At 41.7% G+C, this 20,719-nt stretch overlaps 1 protein-coding gene across 1 annotated transcript in view; it reads right to left on the reverse strand.

Annotated features, from left to right (window-relative positions):
- Positions 1-20,719, reverse strand: part of CAPN14 (calpain 14) — a 64,257-nt gene that overhangs the window by 32,957 nt on the left and 10,581 nt on the right. The window contains exons 2-10 of the mRNA XM_073628287.1: positions 17,656-18,054; positions 13,503-13,572; positions 11,441-11,559; positions 9,012-9,148; positions 7,047-7,221; positions 4,840-4,905; positions 4,642-4,727; positions 2,423-2,497; positions 1,145-1,305 (exon numbers count right to left, since the gene is read on the reverse strand). Of these exons, the coding sequence (XP_073484388.1) occupies positions 1,145-1,305; positions 2,423-2,497; positions 4,642-4,727; positions 4,840-4,905; positions 7,047-7,221; positions 9,012-9,148; positions 11,441-11,559; positions 13,503-13,572; positions 17,656-17,889 (1,123 nt within the window). The 5' untranslated portion in view covers positions 17,890-18,054. The remainder of the gene's footprint in view (positions 1-1,144; positions 1,306-2,422; positions 2,498-4,641; positions 4,728-4,839; positions 4,906-7,046; positions 7,222-9,011; positions 9,149-11,440; positions 11,560-13,502; positions 13,573-17,655; positions 18,055-20,719) is intronic.

Raw genomic sequence — 20,719 nt, forward strand, 5'->3', positions numbered from 1 at the left:
TTTCAAAAGCATTCTACCTTTAAACTAGGGACATGCATTACAAAATCATCTCCCTTAGATTTACCAAAGACAATATATTGTGAGGGACCACCTAGAGAAAAGAAAATGCTGCATGCTACCAGCTCATTGTTCAGTGATGTGAACCACCCCCTGCCTGTCAATCTTCCTAAGTCACATTCTGATGCATTTAACCTTGCCCACCTCTATGATTAAGCCCTGTGGGTGGGGCAAAACTCATCTAGGGTGTGGCTTAGGAGGAGATACATGCTGAGGCTGTTTACATCCCTCTTTACCAAATGAGCTGGTGGCGTGTGGCATCTTCTTGTCTCTTTATGCTTCAATGCTGCCTGGATTAAAGCGGGGGTCCACCTATCTATCGTTTTTTGTTTTTTTTAGTTCATTCACAAACTTTTCTTCTCAGCATTACATACTCACATATTGTGTGTAATATGTCCGCCTGTGTCAGATTTCGTTGGAAAGAATAACTTATATTATTCACTGCAGGCGGTTTCCATCTTCATTGTGGGCATTTGAAGCCCACAAGCATTTATTTCCTGGATGTGGTGAATGCTGTGCTCCCAGCATTCACCGCTCGTTCCCGCACATGCTCAGTGGCATCCTGGGAAGCCTGAGACTAGCTCCCAGGAGTCTGGGAGAGGCTAGAAACACGCCTACTCCCACGGGAGGAGAACCAGGAAGTGCAAAAAAGAATAGAAAAATAAAAGGTAATTACGGCGATTTAAATTTTTTTAAACGGCATGTCAGCATCTAGGCAAGGAAGAGAATACATACAGATATTGTTCAAAATTTGGGTGGAACCCCGCTTTAAGTACTTGCCTGTACCCACTGCACTAAAAGTTATTGCATGGTATCGTGAGGGTCCATCTGCCTGGGAATAAATTGGTTGGGTTGTATAAGCAGACTTTTGCACTACATAGTTCTTGACATATAAAGAAGATTGTGCAGTAATTGTACCATCAAATTAATGTGCGTGGCCGTTTTAGACAAGGACCCTTTAAAACCAAATGTGAATTTCAGTTTAGAGTGAATACAATGGGTTCATGCTAGCTAAATACAGAGGGGCTCCATCGCTATGCTTTACTTCATATCACTGATCGATTCCTAATCAGACACATGACTTTACCTGTGTATGTCATTCTCCCTCCAGCTGTACTTCCAGCCACCCACTTCCCAGTCTGCATGGATAACGTCCACTCCTTGCCATTCTCGTGGCTCATGAGGTCAGGAGTCAGCTTGCAGATAACCAGCTCCACAAACTGTGTCTCAAAGTCTTCAATGGACATCCTGTAACAATACACAAGCAAAATTAGTCTTTGGACCAGGTTGGGTAGCATGACATGTTAAGGATATACGTAGGGTGACCTCCTGAAAATGCTAGCTAACGCACTGCCATGTTGATCCTCTAGCTGCGATATCTTCGCTTATTCTTGACTCCAAAATTTGTATGACATTAGATTTGGACAGACACAAATGAAATCCAGGAGAAATGGACTAAAGGCAGCTTCTTCCTTCTGTTTCTGCTGTTCCCTGAGCACCCTTAGCTTTACTACAAGTCCCACCTGTCTTTTTTACTGTATTACTGGTAGAATTTTTAAAGGAAGTGGCTCAGGCTGCCTTGTGACTGCCAGGAGTTTCCCAAACTGTTATGTATAATTTAGTTTAATTTTCTCTGTAGTACACAATTTTTGGATCCTGGGTTCGGCATCCCTTTGACTTCCTGTTGGGAATTCTGGCTTGTAAGTTCTGGTCAAGGGTTTGATCAAATCAGAAATGATCAGACTTTTCAGAAATTCCCTCACCAGTTCAGAAGTCAGGTCCAGATCTACAGTCCTGCTCTTGGTTGGTGACTGAGAAAGTAATAAAGTTGAGTAAAATGTGGACTTGCCAGGATTTTTTTCATGGAGATCATGTGTAGGCAAGTCCGTTGCGTCGGAACTCCATCAGAACTCTGTCGAAAGTCCGTCAAAAAGTCCTTCGGAGTTCAGTCCGTCGAAAGTCCGCTAGTGTGTACACGGCATAAAAGTATATCTAAAACCAAAGCCCTTTTTTTTTTTTTTTTTTGATCGAATAGGGAAGAGTTAGAGCTTCCCTTTACTTCCTGTCCTGGAGACATAACAGGATGTTAGTGGAACTCTCTCCAAAGTGAGGAGCACTCCCCTCTGGAACAGTTGTCACCAGAAAAGGTGTACCGAACCAGAGTAGGCTTTAAACAGTCAAAATATACCAACACTTCCCTCTTTCTTCTCAATGCTTTGCATTTTATTGTAGCAGAACAGGTGCTCTTTTCATCACTTGGTTCCTACATGCCCTCCTGGAACTCTTACATAATAATCTTTATGATAAGAGCTGGGAGAACCGAGAACCAAGAAAGCGGCTAAGATGGCATCTGTACTATTATTACCAAAACTCTCCATTCTCCCGTGTCTTTCGCAGTAACATTCTCTCCTTCAGGCTGAGCTGGTCCCATTTGGAGGAGCTGGAACAAAGTCACAAGACAAAATGGATGACTGGAAGGCATTGGGCACATAGATCGATCATATAAATTACAGCGGAGACAAGTGCGAGGAATCGATCCTGCCTACGGCTTATCTGAAATGAGTTTCACGCTGTGTTTTGTGTCAGCGCAGAAAATTCTGACACAAACTCCTTTCACATTCTTTTAATAATTTCATGGCGGCTTCTTGTAATAATGATCTCATGAAAAATGCATTGTATATGTAAATGTAACTATAGGGAAGTGTAGTTATGCATAACATGCATAGAGGTGTTTTATATATATATATATATATATATATATATATATATATATATATATATATATATATATATTTACAAATTTATCAATTACAATTTTCTATTGAAGAAAGAAATTAAAGTTTTCTTTGTGAATACGAGCAGAGTGCTGGCTATGGCAGGCAGTATAGTGGACAGTAGAAGCAGGAGAGGAATGCTGTGGGTATGACTCTGGATTGTAGAAGACGGGGAGGAGTGTGGGGGTTTAAAAATAGGCAGAATGTGCAGGAGTAGAGTGCTCAGGATATCACAGCAGGCAGTATGTGCAGAAAAGGAATGAAAAGAAGTGGCAGTATATGTAGGAAAGGAGTGAAGAGGGTATGACAATGGACAGTATGTGCAGAAGATGAGAACAGAGAGTATAATACCAAGCAGTATAAGCAGGAGAGGAGTGTTAAGGGAATGGCAGTGGGCAGTATATGTAATAGAGGAGTGGGTAGGGTATGAGAGGGCAGTATGCACAGAAGAGAACTGTGAAGGGTATGTCTGTGGACAGTATGTGCTGGAGATGAGCTCAAGGTCTATGACAGGCGCTGAGGAGTGTGGAGGGGAATGACAGCAGGTAGTATAGACAGGAGAGGGGTGTAAAGGATATGAAACTGTACAGGAGAGGAGTTTGAAGGGTATGACAGTGAGCAGTATGTACAAGAGTGGAATTTGAAGGGTGTGATAATGGGCACTATGTACAGGAGATGAGTTTGAAGGGTATGACAGTGGGCAGTATGTACAAGAGAGGAGTTTGAAGGCTATGACAATGGGCAGTATGTACAAGAAAGGCGTTTGAAGGGTATGACAATGGGCAGTATGTACAAGAAAGGCGTTTGAAGGGTATGACAATGGGCAGTATGTACAAGAAAGGCGTTTGAAGGGTATGACAATGGGCAGTATGTACAAGAGAGGCGTTTGAAGGGTATGACAGTGGGCAGTATGTACAGGAGAGGAGTTTGAAGGGCATGGCAGTGGGCAGTATGCACAAGAGAGGAGTTTAAAGGGTATGACAGTGAGAAATTTGTACAGAAGAGGAGTTTAAAGGGTATGAAAGTGAGCAGTATGTACAAGAGAGGAGTTTGAAGGCTATGACATTGGGCACTATGCACAGGAGATGAGTTCGAAGGGTATAACAGTGGACAGTATGTACAGGAGAGGAGTTTGACGGGTATGACAGTGGGCAGTATGTGCAGGAGAGAAGTTTGAAGGGCATGACAGTGGGCAGTATGTACAAGAGAAGAGTTTGAAGGGTATGACAGTGGGCAGTGTGTACAGAAGAAGAGTTTAAAGGGTATGAAAATGGGCAGTATGTACAAGAGAGGAGTTTGAAGGGTATGACAGTGGGCAGTATGTACAGGAGAGGAGTTTGAAGGGTATGACAGTGGGCAGTATGTGCAGGAGAAGAGTGCGGAGGGTATGAAAGGGACATTATATGTAGCAGTAGGGTGCAGTGGGTGCAAATGGAAGATATAAATTCCCACCTTGTTTACACCAGACTGAAATTGGAAGTGTCTGCATCAAAAATCAAAAGCCGATACAGTTTCTCTTTGAACTGAGGGGTACTGCACATGAATAGAAAAGCTCAGCTGTTCACGTTTTAACTAGGTAAAAATAATTTCTTACCCTGTTTGGCTTTCTATCCTATGAAATTGTATAGAACGAGCTACAGTATAGTACTAACTCAAGTAAAATATATCAGTTTGGTTACACAAGCTTATTTTCTTCGTGCACTATCACATTACTACCACTAGAGGGAAGCAGGACACCTCATACAGAGATATTTAAAATAAAGTAGACTTGTTATTTTTATTTTTATTTATTTTTTTAAGTTTTACTCACTTGTCACTCCAATTTCCCTTCCATTCAATCTTCCCCCATGGGTTCCTCAGCCTAACTAAATTTTCTGTTCCAGATTTGCAGGTCACCTGGAGAGAAGAGATGGGAAAACCTGATTCATTTATCGAGCACAAACAGAGAAGGCTGCTTTATCGCTTCGAGAGACATTCATCAAAGAGGTTTATAATTGTGGCTTTTTACCTTTCTGATTCCCGTCACTGTGTACGCGTGTCCGGCCACTAATCCGTTCTCCAGAACCCTTTCAGGCTAAAACAGAATCACAAAATAGGTCAGCGATAAGACCCAAGCTGCAGATGGGATTTTAGAGGATTGTTCAATGTGGTTTCAACGACTGCAGAGCTCTTGTCTGCTGCTCACACCTCGGTGATCTACATTGCATTGCTAGAACTCCTATTAGGCTAATTTTGTAAGGTCAGGGGTCAGGGAATATAATTCTTTTAATAATAATTCCTTCATATTCCAAGAGGCCTAGAGTGGGGGGAGTGAAGCAACACAAGGTCTGCACCCTCTCAGGCTCAGGATTTAGTGTTCCGTGAACACCAAATAACTGTCAGTAATACCATTTTAAAATTAAATTGAAGTCTTACTTTTTATCTCTTTATAGTCCTGCAACCCACATGTTTGGGTTTGTGGGTGACTTTTGCTAGAAAGTGCATAAAAATGGAAATTCAAGAAACAAAGAAAAGTGTTTGCAGAAAAAGACCAAAGTGGTCCAGGTAATCTGTCCCTTTTTTACCTTTTTTTTATACTTTTTTTTTAACATTTTAGTCATTTATTTTATTTATGAATTCATTTTTTTTGCTTTTTTTTTAATCTTTTTAACCTTTTTGTCTAATTATAGATCTATGTTTATCCCAATGCGTATTTAAATTCTCTTACCTTTGACTACCTCTGCTGGAAGTCTGTTCCAAGCATCTGTTACACTTTTGGTAAATTAAAGCAGAGCTCCACCCAAAAGAGGACGTTTTCCTTCTCCGCCCCTCTGCTGTTACCTTTCCGGGAGAGGGGAGCGGGTACCTGGTATTAACAGGTACCCACTCCCACTTCCAGGTGACTTTGCCACAGTGAAGTCACCCAGAAGTTTGCCCCCCCGCTCCTCCTCCTTCCCCTACAGCCGGGCCAGTAAACTTAGCGCAGCACGCGTCGTGCATGCGCAGGAGGAAACCGGCTTCGAAGCCGCAAGTCTTCACTGCCGATTTCCCTTACAACAAATGGCGGCAGCACCCGAGAGGCAATTGAAAAATCGACCGGGGTGAAGACATGATCCCTGGACAGGTTAGTGTCCTAATATTAAAAGTCAGCAGCTACAGTATTTGTAGCTGCTGACTTTTAATTTTTTATGAAGGAGCCTGGAGCTCCGCTTTAATACTCTCTAAAGATAGTTTTGATTTTTTTCCCACTAATTTCCCCATGTTCTTGATTTTAGCTTCATTTTGATAATAATGCCCTCCTGAACCTTATTCACACCCTTCAGGTACTGTATTTAAATTTTTCAACCACATCCTTTTTCTCTCAATGGAAATGTTGCTTTCTGACCATCCAGTGCTCTGTGCTGGTGGAGCTGAGTAGCGGCCACACCCCTCAGCACAAGTGTCCACACACATACTGTACTTGTATTGCAGAGAAGGGGGCGTGGCAGATGTGTGCTGATTACTGAGTGTGCTGGGTCTAACTCTGGGGCCTATTGTACTCTTTTTTTAGTACAAAGTCTGCTGATCTCTTTCTGGGACTTGACTGGAGCATTATAGCAATACCTGTATAAAAACACCAACTGTGTTCATGTAGGTAATCTGTGTTTTCAATTCTGACTGCAATTTACCTTCATGCTAATTAATGAATTAAAGGTGACCTCTTATGGTGAATGAATTAAAGGTGACCTCTTATGGTGAATACATTAAAGGTGACCTCTTATGACGACTGAATTAAAGGTGACCTCTTATGGTGAATACATTAAAGGTGACCTCTTATGACGACTGAATTAAAGGTGACCTCTTATGGTGAATGAATTAAAGGTGACCTCTTATGGTGAATACATTAAAGGTGACCTCTTATGACGACTGAATTAAAGGTGACCTCTTATGATGAATACATTAAAGATGACCTCTTATGATGACTGAATTAAAGGTGACCTCTTGTGATGGCTCTCGATAGTCCTGCTTTCTAGTCCCCTCTAGCCCTTTAGGACTGGATTGGACCCTCAAATGTTACAGCACTGTGTCTAGTTCCTTAATTTGCTTTGAAGGAACATTCACCAAAACAGGAAAAACTCTTATGAAGAAGTTATAATGGTCAATACCCACCTTTAAAATTTTTCATGTATACTAAATGAATAGCATTTAAATGCTGCAATGTGAAAATAGGAGAGGGCCATTGAAATATGTACTTACCCCGGCCTTTGTCTGGCAGCCCATCAAGGACCCGCTGTATGCTGCCCGTACCATGATCTGCCACAGGTCCACAGGAGCTTGTTCTAGCTTGATGGTCATGTTGACCCCGCCAGTGAAATCCAACAGAGCTTCAGACACTTGACCAATCTGCAGATCTTCATAGGAGCCACAGAGTCTATCAAAGGAGAGGAAAAGATTACACTTGCAGTCAACTATAGGGCAGTATGAAAAACTCAAAAAGGGCATATGCTCTAGAGCAGTGGTCTCCAAACTGCAGTCCAGGGACCGGATGCGGCCCTTTGCTTGCTTTTCTCTAGCCCTTGGGGTGTTGTTTTATTCACTGACACCAATGAAGGGTACGATTCCTCCCAATGATGGGGCACAATTCCTTCCAATGACATCAACAATGGGGCACAGTTCCTCCTATTGACACCAACAATGGAGCCCCGTGACACCAAGGATGGGGCACAGTTCCTTCCATTGACACCAACAGTGGGGCCCAATGACACAAATTAAGGGGTGCAATTCCTCCCAATGATACCAACAATGGGGACAATGACACCAATGAAGGGGCACATGTCCTCTCAATGACACCCAATAATGGGACCCAATGACACCAATGATGGGGCACAATTCCTCCCAATGACACCAACAATGGGGCACAAATCTTGCCAATGACACCAACAATGGGGCACAATTCCTCCCAATGGCACCAATGAAGGGGCTCATTTCCTCCCACTGACATCAATGATGAGGCACAATTCCTCCCACTGACATCAGTGATGGGGGATTATTTGCTGCCACTGCGCAGGGACATTTTGTACTCCCGATGGCCACAGTCCAGCCCCCCTAAAGTCTGAAGGACAGTAAACAAGCCCTCGGTTTAGAAAGTTTGGAGACCCCTGCTCTAGAGCAAAATTGTCCTCATGTAACATGGACCTTGCCCTAAAATACACATCAAATTTCCATGATCTTACAGTCCTTGAATCTACTTCGGAGGTACAATCATCTGACAGCATTCCCGAAGATTTAAATAACATTTCCTTTTAAATGCCGCATCTCTAATTAAAGTAAACTTGTCACGCCCTGAAACTCGTCTGTTCAGCAATAGCTGCCAGCGAATGCATGCTAAATTTTAGCACAGAGCATGTAGGAACAGATGCCAGCCAATCTTCCAGGTAAGTTAGGGTGGACCTTTTTGTAACCTGTTATCATAAATAAATTCCTGAAATGTCACACACATCGACAGTATAATTTGTTAAAATAACAAAAGCTGCTCCTTTTATTATTAAAAGTTACTCTTGAGCTTCAGTTTAGTAACATCACCTAGGCTGGGATGGTGCCATCAATCTGCTGTACAAAGGATGCAGCATTTCCTCAGTCTCCTCTCTCTTGCAGTGATCAGAGTACAACATTGTAGCTCTGTAACAAGTCACAAGGTGGAGCTGATCTGTGTCAGACATTACTGAACCAGGATTTACATGAGTGTATTATTTCTGAGCAGGTATTTCTGTCAATGAAATAGACGCTGACCCTGGATGATGCCAGAACAAAGATGGCTCCAGCTTTATGCAGTGAGTCACCTTCATGCAGCTAGAGAAATGATTTACACCTGTTTATTTTAGGTTGGTGGCTTGCTAAGTTGCAAAGGAAGGCAGCCTCTGAGCTCAGGTTTTTTCACAGAGTGATAGCAGTTCTCAAATTTTTGCCTTGACAGGTCCCCTTAAACCCAGGACCAATCCATGGTGTTTTCTTTTACTCAGTTACATTATCTTGCGTCAATGAAAAGACACTGCAACACTGCCCTCTTGTGGACAAACACAAAACCATGCTGTGGTTGAAACTGAATTCTGCTTTTATTAAAGCAAACAAATCTTTCCAGTTAGAAAATGAAGGGGAGAGTCTTGTTGCTCGATGCAATACAAACAGTCCTTTTTTCAGATTTTTCCATATTCACACACTTACTTGGCATAGGCTTTCTCTAGCAGAGGGCCCCAAAAAAGGTTCTTCTTTGAAGAGGACACAAACAAGAGCTTGCCATCTTTATTCACAGGTAGGCGGTCATCAACCACAACATCGACCCACTCGCCAAAGCGCCAGAACTGTAACAGGACCATAAATGTGTCATTCACATGCAGGCAATGGTCATATAATTCTTTGGCTCCTAACATATTTTAGTGTTTAGGTCACTGTTCATTGACCAGACAGGACAAGTGAGCAAGAATGCTTTCAAAACATATTAGCTGCTTTGATACATCCAGGCAGACAAGGCTTTTTTTGCAGATAAACACCCTTTCTGTCCATTTGAAAGCTGTGATTATGGACTTTACCAGTTTGAATCTCCTGTTGTTAACTTTGAAGTAATGTTCCAATTTGCAGTTTGTTAACAAGCAGTACATGTACATGAGCTGTAAAGCAAGCCCTTGTTGACCTCTGTAGCTGCAGGCACTATGGCAAAATGAATCCTCAAAATTCCCAGCACTGTTCAAGTCATTCTCTCAGCAGCTCAGCTCCCCCTGCTCACTTCTCCCAGCAGTAATTTACCAACTCAATTCCCCTTCTCCACTTACCAAGTAAGAATTTAGCAGTTCAACTCATCCTTCTTACCCTACTAAGAGTTCAGCTACCCCTCCTCCCCTCTCCTAGCAATGTCTGGACAGTTCAGTTTCCCCTTTAAAGCAGCAACCCAGCAGCTCAGTTCACTCTGCTACCCCTTCACAACAGTAACTGAGCAGTTCAACTCATCCTAATCCCCTCCCAACAGTGAATGAGCAGCTCCGCTTCCCTTGCTGCCCCCTACCAGCAGTGACTTATCAGTCTTATAATTTCTGTAGGAGGGGTGGGTGCAGGGTGAGCTGAGCAGCTGGATGAATTAGTGGAGTGATTTTATTTTATTTTTAATTACTTTTATTTATTTATTTTGTATTTTGTTGCTATATTATATATACTGTATAACAATATATTATTGTTTTTTTTCCTTTTGTTCTATAATTATGTACTGTTGCTTTTTTTTCTGATATGTTTTTTTTTAATATATATATATATATGTTTTGTTCTTACTGTTCATAAAATTATAACTAAGTAGCTAACGAGGGACCATTTTCTGGCACAAGATGATGACATGAGCTTCTGTAATACTAAAGAACCCTTTAAACCCATTGCACCCTTTAAAACCACCTTTCCTATTAACTCCAAAGAATTTCACCAAAATGATGAAAAAGTGACTGTAAAACTCTCTGTTTTCATTGAGATTTCAGGGAAATGAAAACTCTTACAAATATAAATGAAATGCAAACTCAGTTTCACTCAGTCCTAATCTTTAGTTGCTATAACTCCCTGAGGCTAGCATTGGCCGTAGAAGATCTGCTCAGAGGTCACGGCTTTCTTGTAACACATCATTTTCCTAAACAGATAATTCCCTGGCTGCTCTTTGGCTCCCGCCAGCAATCTCTGCACCGAGCTCTAACACCGCTATTTATTTACTGCTCATGATTATAATGTGGATTTCCAAACACGAGCCTGTACCTCATAATAGCTACAACCCAACCAGCGATAAATTGTAATAACTGTTCATTATCGGGCCTCAGCATTACACTAATGGCGTACTATGGAGGAGTAAGGTCAATTACAAGACTCAATGGCGTTATTCCCGGCTCTAGATACAGGAGATCCCATTAAAATAAGAACTTTGTTTATATCTAACAAGTATGTAAGCGGGGCTGATAGCCGCCACTGCTAGGTTATAAAAGAAACTCATTGGTAATATCAGATGAACACTGAATATTTGGAGAGGGTTTACAGAGGGAGAACTAGATTAATGATGGAGACAGGAAATCTCGAGCCATGAAAGGTCATCTAGGCTTGATTGGTTTGGAAAAAAAAAAAGATAGCTTCAGACATACTTGAACATTATCTTTAAGTTCTAACTGTGCAGATTTAAGACACAAACTAATTAAGTTCTGTAACATCATTCAATGTATTTTTTTTTCAAATGCAAACAATGTAAGCATCTGAATTTGATATGGTATCAGTACCTGAACTGATAACAAGCTAAGGAAGGTCCAAAATGTCCTGGGCTCAGAGAAAGTGATTTAAATGATGCTGGCCATCAGACTGAGGACATCTAGTGGCAGAAAAAAATGCTGTGGGGAAAATCTTTTGATTAAAGCTCAATTTTGTAGTAAAGTCTGGATTTGTTACTTTGTGTCTTATTGGATTATTCACTTTTAACTTGTTATTTTGTGCTGGAATTCTGTGTTAAAGAACTCTATAATGAACAAGGGTGCATCAGAAATCATGGTAGGTGATTTACTTATCAGTATATTCTTTAGATATATGGGACTCTTATTGATAGCATTTTTTAGCAATCTTTTGCAACAATATGCTTTACTCACCCGAAAATGGAAGATTCCTGCATAGTTCTTGTCAAAGCTCTGGTTCCGAGGGACCACATTGGTGAAAATGTCCTTGTGGAAGGTGACTGAAGCCAGTGCAGCCAGGAACCAGCAGTTTTCTGGAAAGGGTAGAAGGTTTATTAAGTATTTAGGATGGCAAGGTCACATCAACTTACAGAGTAGCAGGGCTGCTCCATAGAGGAGAAACCGAGCCGTGACTCTCAGTTGAGAGTCAAGAAGGTGGTGGCACCAATGTTGGAGTTCCTAGTGGTACATCAAATATCCTTTAGGTAACAATCTTTTCTATGGTTAACAAGATTATTATTGTTATGATTATTAATATTATTATTAACCACTTGCTGACCGCCTACCGCATATTTACTGTGGCAGGTTGGCTCTATTGCGCGAAATCACGTACCTGTACTTAATTTCGTGCAATAGCCACTGGGTGGCGCGTGCGCGCACTTTCGGAGGCACGATCGCACACTGATTGGACACTGGGATCCAATCAGCAGGTCCGGCAGACTAGATGTCCGCCGGCCACCCGCGATCATTCCCCAGAGAAGCAGAATGGCGATCTGCCTATGTAAACAAGGCAGATCGCCATTCTGACAGGGAAGAAGATGGAGATCTTGTGTATCTGCTAAGCAGGAACACCGATCTCTGTCTTCATCCAGTCAAAGCAACCCCCACACAGTTACCAAGCACCCCCTAGAGACACACACTTACCCCTTTAATCGCCCCTGATGTTAACCCCTTCGCTGCCAGTGTCATTAGTACAGTAACAGTGCATATTTTTAGAACTGATCACTGTATTAGTGTCACTGGTCACCAAAAAGTGTCAGTTAGGTTAGCTAAAAATCGCTGATTGCCGCCATTACTAGTAAAAAATAAAAATAAAGAAAAATTCCATAAAAATATCCCATCGTTTGAAGACGCTATAACTTTTGCGCAAACCAATCAATATATGCTTATTGGGATTTTTTTACCAAAAATATGTACCTGAATACATATTGGCCTAAACTGATGAAGAAATTTGATTTTTTACATAAAAATATTGTTTTTTTTTTTCAAAATTTATGTTATTTTTTTGTTTATAGCGCAAAAAATAAAAACCGCAGAAGTGATCAAATACCACCAAAAGAAAGCTCTATTTGTGGGAAAAAAGGATACTAATTTTATTTGGGTACAGTGTCGCACGATCGCGCAATTGTCAGTTAAAGTAACACAGTGACTTATCTCAAACAATGGCTTGGTCATTAAGGGGGTAAAACCTTCTGGGGCTGAAGTGGTTAATAATAATTAAATAAATAAAAATATAATCTGATTGCAAGGCTGTTCGAAATGCAAATGCATTTTCCAGGAAAAGTTTTAAAACCAATTTTTAATGCAAAATACTATATGAAGGATGGTTAATTATGCATAATGGGTCTTCCACTATTAATAGACAGTGTTGTTATAGGTGAAAACTGAATAAATAAACCAACCAGCTATATGGTCAAAATGTTGTGGTCACCCAATGGTCACACCTAACCCTATGGCAAAATATATGTGGACACCTTTCCAAATGATTAAGCTCAGGTTTTTCGAGTGAAGAGTACTGTTAATACAAGAGCATGCAAAGACATTTTGGATAATTGTGCACTTCCAGCCTTGTGGTAATAGTTTGGACCCTTTTCTTTCCCAGCTTGATTATCACCCTGTGCATAAAGCCAACTCCATAAAGACATGGTTTGACCTGTTTGGTATGGAGGAACTCAAGTGGCCTTCACAGAGCCCTCAACCCTACTGTACACTTAGGGATTGTTATGCCAACTGCAAGCCAGGTCTTCTAGTCCAGCTTCGGTACCTGACCATCTTTGTTCAGGCATCATCTAGGGTCACCATTTACTTCCTAGATTGAGATGCCAGTTTAGACATGGTACAATTATGTAAATCCTGGAGCCTGTAAAGTTCTTGCAAATGTGTACAAATTTTCAAAGTACAAATTTGTGAAGTTACCGAGAGTTCTACTTTATTGAATACAAAACTGATTAAGTGTGGGTCTTTGATATATTAGTACCTGTAAGTCCTTGATGAAGATCAAACCTGCTGGCATCATGAAAAAAAAACTGTGGATTCTTCACCAGCTCCTGTAAAAATAAATGAGGTTATTACATTGCAACTGGCCCGATTTTCATCATGTTTACAGCGCAATCATCACTTTGTCTTCCCAGGAACCCACAAGTATCAGGCTGGCTTTACAAATGTTTGTCCCTTTCTGCAGTGTAATAATTACACAAAGATCCCTTCCTTAATTAAAGTGTGTCGGTATCCAGATTAAGTAATGAAAGCCATAAATATGAAATGCTGCAACAGCCATCATGGCACGAATATTCCCTACAGAGTGTTAAAGCCAAATCCTGTAAGAATGTTTGGGTTATATAAAATATACAGATATAGTGGAAAACAATTCAAAACAGCTGACTTTTAATCATCGGAGCATTTGCATTAAAGTCCTGCGTTTGCCGACATTGTGACTTTGTTTGAATTCATTAAAAACTGTTCAAAGCAAGCGAAAGGTAACCCTTTCCTGTCCACTAATAGCCGATTGTACTCTGGAGTGTGTGAAAGTGAAAAACAGAATTTGATTGTTTGCCTTGATTAACCAATTGGTTACCTGCTTTTGGACACAAAGATATTCATATTATCTCTGCTAAAAAGGACTAGCAACTATTCTAATTTTCCCCTAGAGCCAAGACCATATAGCCAAAGGCTTAGGCTTTTGATTATGTGAGCGGTACTGATTGGAGCCCAGAGCAGCATTTTCTCCAGGAGAGTTAAATACATCCTTGTAATTATTATTGCTGTTAACACAGCTTTAAAGCAGTGGTTCTCAACCTGGAGGTCGGGATCCCCTCGGGGGTCGAATGACTATTGGCCAGGGGTCACCGAATCCTGGGCTGTTCCTGAAGCCCACACAGCTCTCCCAGCCTTTTTGCAGCAGCCCAGCAGGGCTGTCCCTGGAGCCTGTGGCCGCTCAGCTGGGCTGTTCCTGGAGCCCGCGGCCGCCCATTCAGCCTCTTCGCAGCCACCCATTCAGTTCACGGCATGGCTGGGGGGGCAGAGACTAGAGGTCAGCTGACTGGTGAAGAATGTTAAGTGGGCGGGGCTGGAGGAGACCCCATCTCCTGGTTTCGGCATAGGTGTCACTGCTCTGAGACACCACAAAGTCAGAGACACAGTGAATCCGGAGACACAGTAAGTAACACTACCTGTGATTATAGTTGCCATTAAAAGTCCCCACTACAGCTCTCAGATCAGCAGATGACCTTGATCAAGAGCACCTAAGTTGGCTGATCAGAACTCCCCCAGTACTGCCACTCATCCCATTCCCCCCAGCAAGGAGTAAGAGAAGGAATTTTCTTGTGAAAAAAAAAGGAGTAAGAGAAGGAATAAAAATAGAAAATGCATGGAAGGGAGAGGAAAAGAGGGGGAGGAACAAAGAAAAAAAGGAGAGAAAGAATAAGAGAAAAAACAAGAAAAACGGCTAGAGGTATGGGGGAAAAAAAGAAAAATAGGATAGAGAGAGATAAAAGGGAAAGAAAGAATAACAAAAGAGAAAGAGTGGTACATCCTAAAATGTACCATAAGGGGTTTTAATACTGTACGAGTGGAAGGGACTCGGGGAGCGTTAAATGTCCGTGGGTTAGGGGCACAAATGACTTGTCTTGCCTTGGGTGCTGACAACCCATGCTACGAAAATAATTTTACTATTAGGGGTCCTCACAACTTAGGAAATTTTATCAATGGGTCACGGCACTAGAAAGGTTGAGAACCACTGCTTTAAAGTTAAACATTTGAGTATGGGAAAAGCCACTTTCCTTTAAAAATTGTAACATATATATTAGCTATAGCTATACATCAACCTAGGTCAGGTATTTGCAATGAGCGGACCTCCAGCTGTTGCAGAACTACAAGTCCCATGAGGCATAGCAAGACTCTGACAGCCACAAGCATGACACCCAGAGGTAGAGGCATGATGGAACTTGTAGTTTTGCAACAGCTGGAGGTCCGCTAATTGCATATCCCTGACCTAGGTAATACCTAACGCTATTAAAATGACATTTTCATTAAAAATTTGCAGGAAGGTATTAGCTTCTAAAACTGGCCAAATTATCTCCACCAATGTAACCTCTTGATGCTAGACTCACACATGTATGTTGCTCCACAGAGGTGGGCTTTAATGCCAGGTGGTCGCATATATGCATCCATTGATCTATGTAGGGTGCTCCTAGTACAGTGACTGAGTAGTCACCAACAGCTTCAATACACTTTTTAAAATTGGGAGCTGGGGATGGGCTCCCAATTATGTGATCACAATAACAGCCAATCACAGCGATCACATGATGGGAAGGCTTAACCTTGCTCCCAATGTTACATACTGGTTAAAAGACTATTGGCAAGTGGTAATTTGTTTGCAAGCCATGGCAACGATGCACTGTGTGCCCAGATTCCACAGCTTATTGCCATTGACTCACTTTTCCTAGAAATTTGCATAGTCCAGTTTGAGAGATTTGCCTCTACATCATGTCTTTTAGACCCAACTGGAGGTAAGAGGTAAGAGGAAATGTCTTCAAAGTGAGACAAACCCCATCTTGGATATCCATTACCAGAAAAAGTGCTCCCTCTATTCTTGTTCTGATGACAACACTACATTTTGGATTTCAGCCCTGGTCACAATGGTTATTGGAAGTATCAAAGTTAATATATAAAAACTTCAGACAAATATGTGAATATGAATATTGAACCATACTGTTTCAGATCATTTAATTAGTACTTCCAACACTATTGGCTATTTGATTTTAAAAATGACCCGAGGAGGGGATATTGTACTGATCGAATTGATATGGAGATGTCCTTATGTTTTTTTCTAGCCCTACTTTTTTGGATTGTCCCCCTGACTTTTATTGGAATAAAGCTGTATCTGGACCTTTTTAGCAGCGGTGTGGCTCTGCAGTTTCAATTTTATTTGCATTCTCAACCAAGGTTCCTCCAAAGGTTGCTAGGCGTTCCATGAGCTGTGGCTGACTAACCTCTCATGTGATGATGCCTGTATAGTTCTGGGGTCAACACCACTTGGCAAAGCCAGCAGCATGACACCAATTATGTTTTTGGCTATCTATAACGGTTGCATTCAGACCACCACTGTGGGGGGGGGGGGGGGGGGGGGTATTCTTCCTACTGACCACCATTGTAAGGTTTCCACAAAACCTGAACTTTTTTTAGGGGTTTCTCTAGGGCAGGATCTCTCAACCAGGGTTCAATGGAACTCTAGGGTTCCTCCAGAGGTTGCTAGGAGTTTCATGAGCTGCAGCTGACTGACCTCCCATTTGATAGTGCCTGCATAGATCTGGGGTCAACACCACTTAGCAGAGCCAGCAGCATGACACCTAATATCTTTTTTGGCTGTCTATAAGGGTGGCATTGTAAGGGTTCACCAAGACCTGACATTTTTTTAGGGGCTTCTCTAGGGAAGGATTTCTCAACTAGGGTTCCTCCAGAGGTTGATAGGGTTTCATGATTTGACTGGCCTCCCATTTGATGGTTCCTGCATAGTTCTGGGGGTCCACACCACTTGGCAGAGCCAGCATGACACATATTATCTTTTTTGCCTATCTACAAGTATTAGGGTGACATTCAGATTACCACTGTAAATGAGGTATTCTTCCTATTGACCACCATTATATAAATTCCCCAAGACTTGAACATTTTTTAGGTGTTCCTCTAGGGTAGGGTTTCTCAACTAGGGTTCATCCAGAGGTAGCTAGGGGTTCCTTGAGCAATGAGGAATTCCAGCCCCTTAGATAAGTTCCCACTGACATCATTGATCTTTTTAGCTATCTGTAAGGGAAAATTTCTCCCAATGTCCACACGTGTAAGGAGCATTCTTTCCACTGATCATCACACTAATGTATCCAGGGTTGTAGATATAGTAATTTTTATCAGGGGTTCCCTGAGACCAGAAATTTATGCTAAAGGTTCTTCTGTGTTGAAAAAGTTGAATAAAGTTGCTCGAGGGTAAACAATAAATTACTTTCCTAATGATGCGATAGACTAGATACATTCACATTTGGACAGTTGGCGAAGGGTCCCCTGTACTCCTGGGCTCCATAGCAGTTGTCCTTACTGTCGTATGTCCTTGCTATGGATCTAAAATCCCACCGTGTGATTACCTGGGGTCTTTTCCACTCCACACATGGCGGTAGTTTTCGTAAGAGGTCCCCGCTGCCAATGGAACTCAGTTCAGCAGGAAAGGCGTCATCAACGAACAGCTGCTTATTTTTCAGACTCTTCTCCAACAAGGTCTGGTAGTCCTGGCTCAGAAGCTTCCGAGGCTTCCTAAGTGTCCCTGTACGCAATATTTGTTTTGGCTTTTTCCCACCAGAGGTGAAGGAGAGGCGAGGCATGATGGCTAGAGTAAGGCCTTGGGACAGGCGATTTGATTCAGGCCACCAATCAGATCACTCAGGTCAGCACCAAGCTCCAGTCAAAAAAGTGTTCAAGTAGGTTCACCAAGCAGCAAAGTGACAGGTTGTTAACAGAGGACCATGCAGGTTAATGTTCAGGCTGGTCTGTAAATAGAGTTATTAAGAAGTATTAATATACAATACATGAAGTAAAGCATTTGTCATTTCTATTATTTGCTCCCTTTTGTTCTGTTAAAAATACTATTGAAAGAGTTTTGTAACATCTGTTCGATATCTGAAATAAATTAAGTACCCGCTGATCCTGCCAGAAATCCATTGACATGATAACACCCTGGTCTCTGCTGCACTCTAATAATTTACATTGTTCACAACTATCTTTGTACAGAACCATTCTCTTCAACGTATGTTATGAAGAATAGGGGGGGGGAGGTATTTTGTAGTCCTGCCCCAAGGTGACAACACTGTACCTCCATTGATACAGCACAGTGACTAAGTGTTGCCACCCAGGATCACTGGGTAAAAATTAAAGAAAAAAGCCTTAAAATAAAATGAATGCACCCATTACATCTAAGGACTGGTAAGCTTCAAAATATGACAGTTTTCTTCTTCGGGTGTACAATTATAAAAACATTCCTCATTTCATATCCAAAAAAGAACTGCCATGGCTATGTTTAAGGTCCACACAGGGCTGGAACATGTAAGCAAGGAAGGACACTTGTTTTTTTACAATCTTGCGCTAAATAAAGGAGTATTGTGATCGCACCAAGGGTGTGCCGGTGTTCTGCCGAGAAAGTTCCGCTTGGCGTATAAGTTCCCCCCTGTACTGCGCCTGCGCAGTAGGTATCGGCGGAAATAGCCGAAGCAGAACAGCTGAAAATCAGCTGTACACGGCGCCTGTAAGAGGGCCCCTCGCGGGCTCGCTTCGCTCGCCATGCTTCGGGCACGGCCTCGCTGCGCTCGGCACTTTTAGATTCCCCCTCTAGGTCCACTTGGATGGTGGGGAAGGAACCTGGACCCAGAGCGCAGGCGCCGTGTACAGCTGATTGAAGCATTTGAGCTTCGGCTATCTCCGGCGGTTGACAGTAGTATGTACTGCGCAGGCGCTGCGCCTGCGCAGTACAGGGGGGGAACTTATCCGCCGAGGGAACATTCTCGGCAAGACACCGGTCTACAACTTCATAATGCTGGAAAACACATATTTTCCTTTATTTATTACTGGATAATTGTACATTTGCTTTGATTAAGACTCAGAAGTCTACATATGCTGTTACAGCATGATGACAAGTAGAATACAAAAATAAAAATAAAACAATGTAATCTAACTGTGTCAGTAGTTAATCCCTTTGTGTGACAGTATTGTGATCAGCAGGCCTTGTAAAAGATCTGTTATGAAGTGTTTATCATTCCCCATCACTGGCGTCAGCTCATCACTAATTTGTCTTTTATTATTTAATTAGCAAGCCTGAACGGCATAGATCTGTAAAGTCAATGCATCTGCATATTTGATCTTATTTTATATCAGAGCAAAGAAAGATGACAATCTGTAATGTCTAAGAACTTATAGCTGCCAAGAATTCAGTTTGAGTGAGTGGTTGCTTTTGGATATATATATATATATATATATATATATATATATATATATATATATATATATATATATATATATATATATATATACACTATAATATATAAATTTTTTTATTTCTAAATCCTAAAATTCTTAAAATGTATTTTAAAGGCCACTTATAGACATGTGCACACTGAAATATGTAGTTTTAAAATTTCAGTTTAGTCCGAAAAATCAATTTATTTAGTTACTCCCGAAATTCCTTTTTATTTATTTTGTTTCTTTAAAAAAAAGCATTCGTCCGAAAATCCGAATTAATTAAGGTCGAATCTGTCAATTGAAGTCTTATAGGGCGTACACATGGTCGGACTTTGTTCGGACATTCCGACAACAAAATCCTAGGATTTTTTCCGACGGATGTTGGCTCAAACTTGTCTTGCATACACACGGTCACACAAAGTTGTCGGAAAATCCGATCGTTCTGAACGCGGTGACGTAAAACACGTACGTCGGGACTATAAACGGGGCAGTGGCCAATAGCTTTCATCTCTTTATTTATTCTGAGCATGCGTGGCACTTTGTCCGTCGGATTTGTGTACACACGATCGGAATTTCCGACAACGGATTTTGTTGTCGGAAAATTTTATCTCCTGCTCTCCAACTTTGTGTGTCGGAAAATCCGATGGAAAATGTCCGATGGAGCCCACACACGGTCGGAATTTCCGACAACACGCTCCGATCGGATATTTTCCATCGGAAAATCCGACCGTGTGTACGGGGCATAAGTGTTTCTCAACCTTTTTACCTTGGAGGAACCCCTGGCAACAAGTTTGAGATCTCGAGGAACCCCTGAAATAATGTTCACATCTACAGCTCACGGCACATTGGTATGATCAGCAAACTGTTGATAACAAAAATTATTTGTAGAAATAGCATTAAAAGAATAAATATTAAAACATACCTAATTAATGTGAAACTTGTGCTTTCTTTTCCTGCAGAGCTGATCCATTCAGGGGACATTACATGGGGCAGAGCACATGACAGGGGACATTACATGGGGCAGAGCACATGACAGGACACATTACATGGGACAGTGGACATTACATGGGGCAGAGCACATTACATGGGACAGGGCATATGACAGGGTACATGGGGCAGGACACATTACATGGGGCAGGGGACATGACAAGGCACATTACATGGGGCAGGACACATTACATGGGGCAGGACACATTACATGGA

The sequence above is a fragment of the Aquarana catesbeiana genome, linkage group LG04 (genome assembly GCF_042186555.1).
Source record: "Aquarana catesbeiana isolate 2022-GZ linkage group LG04, ASM4218655v1, whole genome shotgun sequence".
NCBI classification, from domain to species: domain Eukaryota; kingdom Metazoa; phylum Chordata; class Amphibia; order Anura; family Ranidae; genus Aquarana; species Aquarana catesbeiana.